The sequence below is a fragment of the Callospermophilus lateralis genome, chromosome 5 (genome assembly GCF_048772815.1).
Source record: "Callospermophilus lateralis isolate mCalLat2 chromosome 5, mCalLat2.hap1, whole genome shotgun sequence".
Classification (NCBI taxonomy): Eukaryota; Metazoa; Chordata; class Mammalia; order Rodentia; family Sciuridae; genus Callospermophilus; species Callospermophilus lateralis.
In genome coordinates this window covers 108,100,440-108,105,384 of record NC_135309.1, presented here as the reverse complement: position 1 = coordinate 108,105,384, position 4,945 = coordinate 108,100,440, and the positions used below count along the sequence as shown (strand labels likewise).

At 52.0% G+C, this 4,945-nt stretch overlaps 1 protein-coding gene across 1 annotated transcript; it reads left to right on the top strand.

Annotated features, from left to right (window-relative positions):
• Positions 1-301: 301 nt before the first annotated feature.
• Foxd1 (forkhead box D1) lies at positions 302-1,696 on the top strand. The gene has a single exon (XM_076856079.2). The coding sequence runs from the start codon at positions 302-304 to the stop codon at positions 1,694-1,696; it is 1,395 nt and encodes a 464-aa protein (XP_076712194.1).
• Positions 1,697-4,945: the final 3,249 nt, after the last annotated feature.

Below are 4,945 nucleotides of genomic sequence, written 5' to 3'. Positions count from 1 at the left end.
CCCAACTGACGCGACGAAAGGCGCTCTCAGAAGAGAAGGTCAAGTCCTCCGCGCCGGCCGGGTGCACGCGGAGCACAGGGTGCGCAGAAACCGCGCGGTTGCAGAGGCGGCGCAGGAGTTGCAAAGTCGGAGCGCGAGACTCCGCCACCGCGCGGCAGCCCCAGCAAAGCTAGGGCAGCGGCGGCGACCCCAGCGTGGCTCCCCCGGGCCAGGCCCGCCGCCCGGGAGCGGGGCCCGGGGGCCGAGGGAGGCCGGAGTCCGGCGCCCCTATGCGCCGTCCCGCCGCCGCGGTGCCACAGCTATGACCCTGAGCACGGAGATGTCCGATGCCTCCGGCCTCGCCGAGGAGACAGACATCGACGTGGTGGGGGAGGGCGAGGACGAAGACGACGAGGAAGAGGAGGACGACGACGAGGGCGGCGGTGACCGGCCCGGGCTGGCTGTCCCCGCACAGAGGCGGCGGCGGCGCTCCTACGCTGGAGAGGACGAGCTCGAGGACCTGGAAGAGGAGGAGGACGATGATGACATCCTGCTGGCCCCGCGGACAGGAGGTTCCCCAGCAGCTCCAGGCCCGGCCCCGGCAGTGGGCACCGGAGCCGGTGGGGGCGGCACCGCGGGCGCGGGCGGCGGCGGTGGCGGGAGCGCGGGTAGCGGCGCCAAGAACCCACTGGTGAAGCCGCCCTACTCCTACATCGCGCTCATCACCATGGCCATCCTGCAGAGCCCCAAGAAGCGGCTGACGCTGAGCGAGATCTGCGAGTTCATCAGCGGCCGCTTCCCCTACTACCGGGAGAAGTTCCCCGCCTGGCAGAACAGCATCCGCCACAACCTGTCCCTCAACGACTGCTTCGTTAAGATTCCCCGCGAGCCGGGCAACCCGGGCAAGGGCAACTACTGGACGCTAGACCCCGAGTCCGCCGACATGTTCGACAACGGCAGCTTCCTGCGCCGAAGGAAGCGCTTCAAGCGACAGCCGCTGCTCCCGCCCAACGCCGCGGCCGCCGAGTCGCTGCTGCTGCGCGGTGCTGGGGCCTCGGGCGCCGCGGGAGACCCGGCGGCCGCCGCGGCGCTCTTCCCGCCCGCTCCACCGCCGCCCCCTCACGCCTACAGCTACGGCCCCTACGGCTGTGGCTACGGCCTGCAGCTGCCGCCCTACGCGCCGCCCTCCGCCCTCTTCGCGGCCGCGGCGGCCGCGGCGGCCGCAGCCTTCCACCCGCACTCGCCCCCGCCGCCCCCGCCGCCACACGGTGCGGCCGCCGAGCTGGCCCGGACCGCCTTCGGCTACCGGCCGCACCCGCTCGGCGCCGCCCTGCCCGGCCCCCTGCAGGCCTCGGCGGCCAAGGCGGGCAGTCCGGGCGCCTCCGCGCTGGCGCGCTCGCCCTTCTCCATCGAGAGCATCATCGGGGGCAGCCTGGGCCCCGCCGCTGCCGCCGCCGCCGCCGCGCAGGCCGCCGCCGCCGCGCAGGCCTCGCCCTCGCCCTCGCCGGTGGCAGCTCCGCCGGCTCCCGGCTCCGCGGGAGGCGGCTGCGCGGCTCAGGCGGCAGTGGGCCCGGCCGCTGCGCTCACTCGCTCCCTCGTGGCTGCAGCTGCCGCCGCCGCCTCCTCTGTCTCCTCGTCGGCCGCCCTGGGGACTCTGCACCAAGGGACTGCCCTGTCCAGTGTGGAGAACTTTACTGCTAGGATTTCAAATTGTTAATAACGCTATGTTAGCGCGCTTGAGAAAGAGAAGGTAGGAATCCCGGCTCTCTCTCTCTTTTTTTTTTTTTTTTTCCATCACGGTGGTTTGGTGTTTTGTTCGCTCCTACTGGCCCCTCTCAACCTCGCGCTCCCATTTTCTCGGCTTCGGATTCTTGGATGAGACTTTGGCGACCGCGCGGGCACGCTTTTTGGCTCTGCGGGTCCCTCTATTTATGCGAAGTCGTCCTATCCTGCAGCCCCCTACCCAGGTTGGGGAGGAAGAGGGTGCTGGTGGGGATTCTTCTTGTCCAGGCACTAGGGGCTTCCTTGACTTTGGGCAAACTGAAAAAAAAAAAAAAAAAAAAAAATCTAAGCCTTTTTGAGGTGTAGAGATTCTCAGGTTCAGGCGTTTAAGATCAATAACGTTCAAATGAATAATAATACAAAAACAGTAAAGGGCTTGAAGAATGCCTTTTATTTGAGGATACTTGTCTGGTGTACTTTTTCATGAAAAGGAAAAAATGATTAACATGTTTACACAAGAAACAAAATTCAAAGTTATCATTTCTTATTTTAACCTGTGTTTTGTATCATAATAGATATGCTGAATTTTTATTTTGTACTTACTGTGTATTCTTTACAAGGAGTATTGTAAATTTTACTGGCAATTATTATTGTACTATTGTAAGATTTTTACACTTTTTCAGAAATAAAATGCTTAATTTTCAAAGTAAATCTGCTGAAGTAATTGGCTTCAGTTGCCCCTTCTTAGTTTATTTTCTATTAAGAAAAGTTCTATATGGAATGAGTAGGAATTCAGCATAGAATAGACAAATATTATTGCCAAAGAGATTTTAACAAAAGTATCATATCATAATTTTTCATTTAAACTTCCTAAGTAAAAGTCATTGCAGATGAGGGATTATTCTTAAATGATTACAAATAAGCTACTTTGATATTCATTTCAAAAGCTGAGTCTACTCTATCTTAAAGACCATTGAGACATTTTAAAACTGAAGCCACAGTTACCCTGAGATAATTTTATAGGAATTTGAAATCTTATTTTTAAGCTTTCCACTTCATTTGATTTCCACTTGCTTTTCAGCACAATATTGCTTATATATGCAAAAATGGTACAAGATAATATTCTCTAATGGAAACAAAACAGCAAAGAGGCAGTTTCTAGTTTAAAATTTTGATAGAAAAATAAATTAGTAGAGACAATCATCAGTAAAAGCTTTAAAGTCTTGAATGAGCAATATATAAATATATATATATTATATATCTGAATATATAAAAACCCATATTTGATACTTCTAGCATGTAAAGTTACCATTTTTTCAGATAAAAGGATTTCAGAAATTGCATGAAGGGGTTTCTTAAATCTTAAAAGGCAAACATTGAAATTCTAGCTTAAGTGAATAACTTGAGAAATCCTCAACTTTAGCATATGTTTTAAAGAATTAAAAATAAAAATGCATCAAGTGTTTATTGAGCCAATTATACAATTTGAGTGACTTAAGATGTCTTTCCTCCCCCAAGTTTCAAGTCATTAACTAATTGTGTCCAATTTCTTTCTTTCTTTTTTTTTTTTACAAATACTGTGAGACTAGTTTTGATAGCTAATAACAAATGTTATTATGGGCTATAAATAAAACCAAGGCATATTTAATACATAATTTGAATGCCTAATATCAGTGGAAATTAAATGGCTTTTTTTCAATTTCCATAAAATATCTGGACAGGCCTATAGCTGAAGACCTGAAGATTCAACTTCCCAAATTAATGAACTCTATGGTAGAGGCCAATATTTTTAAGTAATATTCATTCTTGATTCCCTATCCTTTCATCTCAACCGACTCTCACAGCCTCGAAATTAAGTTCTGCTTGTTTTTTCCCCCTATGGGATGTTTGGAAGAAGTTAAATAAAAGGTTAGAGTAAACACACTCACCCTCAAACTTACCACTAAATATATAGCTACAAATTGAAATACTGCTAGACCAAAATCCTAAATGCAAAGTTCCTTGTACCCTAGCCAGGCTAAGAAGAGAAGGAGACATTGGACCCGAGAATGTCTGGAACCCACACCCAGAGATGCAGAGGCTTTAGCAGGCGAAATCCAAAGGGCGCAGACAAGGCTGGCGCACCTTGTGGCCTTCTGTAAAGCTGGGATCTGGAATTTAGATCTGAAAGTAATTACAAAAGGGGCCAAGAACAAAACCGTTTTTTTTTTTTTTTTTTTTTTTTTTTTTTTTTTTTGCTTTTGTTTCTGTTTTGCATGACACATGGATGTCCCGAAAAAAGGGATTCCGGCTAAGCCCTTTCTCGCTCAGATTCCTGCATCTTTAAAAAGTGCGGGGACGAGCTCCACCTCCCAGGCTGTCAGTGCTCTTCAGAGAATGGCAAGAAAGTACTGGGCAATCCAGCACTGGCCCTGCTTGGTTCTGGGACTGGGCTCCCGCTACACTGCTCCTGCTGTTTTTGAACAGGTGGAGCGCAGCGTGAGCCCCTGACCCAAAAGTAAATACAAACCCAACTTGCCTTGGTTTCTAGTGCTGCGTCCCCAACATTCAGCTACCCACCCTGCGGGACTGCGGTTCGAGGTGGGCTTTGCTTGCCCCTGTGGGCTGATGCCTGAGGAAGCCAGAGCCTTGAGGCGGGTGAGGTATGGGCTGTGAGAGGTGGGTGATGGGCCTCGGGGCTGGCGAGGCTGAAGAGTGGGCCTGGGCCGAGAGCTGTGGACCAGCGAGCCGGGAACGCGGGGCGCGCCCAGTCAGGCCGCGCAGGCGAGCAGGTGCTGGAACAAAGGCCGCCAGGCCGCCGCTACCCGGGCCTTTGATGGGCAAGGACGTCTCCTCCCCGGGCTCCTTATTCGCATGCAAATCCAGCGCTGGTCCCCTTTTCTTTGAAGGCAAACAGAAGGATGTTTGTGTGTTTGTAGGGACGAAGCTTGCTTGAACAAGCCTTCCTCAATAGGCTGGGTCTCGAAAAATAAACCAGTTGGACAAACATTGGCCACCAGCTCTCCTCCTCCCAACTACAAAGTGTGGATTTGCTACAACTCATTAACCCGACGCTTTTCTCCCCTTCTTCTTGTTTCTCTACTCATCAAACGCCCCCGTAGAGCCTGGAGACAAATGACCGAAGCGCAGTCGGGAGGGAATTGCAGTTAATAGGGAGAGGGATATATTGGGGCTAATGGTTCAGGCAGCTCCCGGAGAAGGACCACACAAAAAGGAGCCTCTTCATTCAGGGCTCTGTTGTGCT

Bases quoted from the DNA above. Each gene is read 5' to 3' on its own strand.
- Foxd1 (XM_076856079.2), top strand. From the start codon at position 302: ATGACCCTGAGCACGGAGATGTCCGATGCCTCCGGCCTCGCCGAGGAG.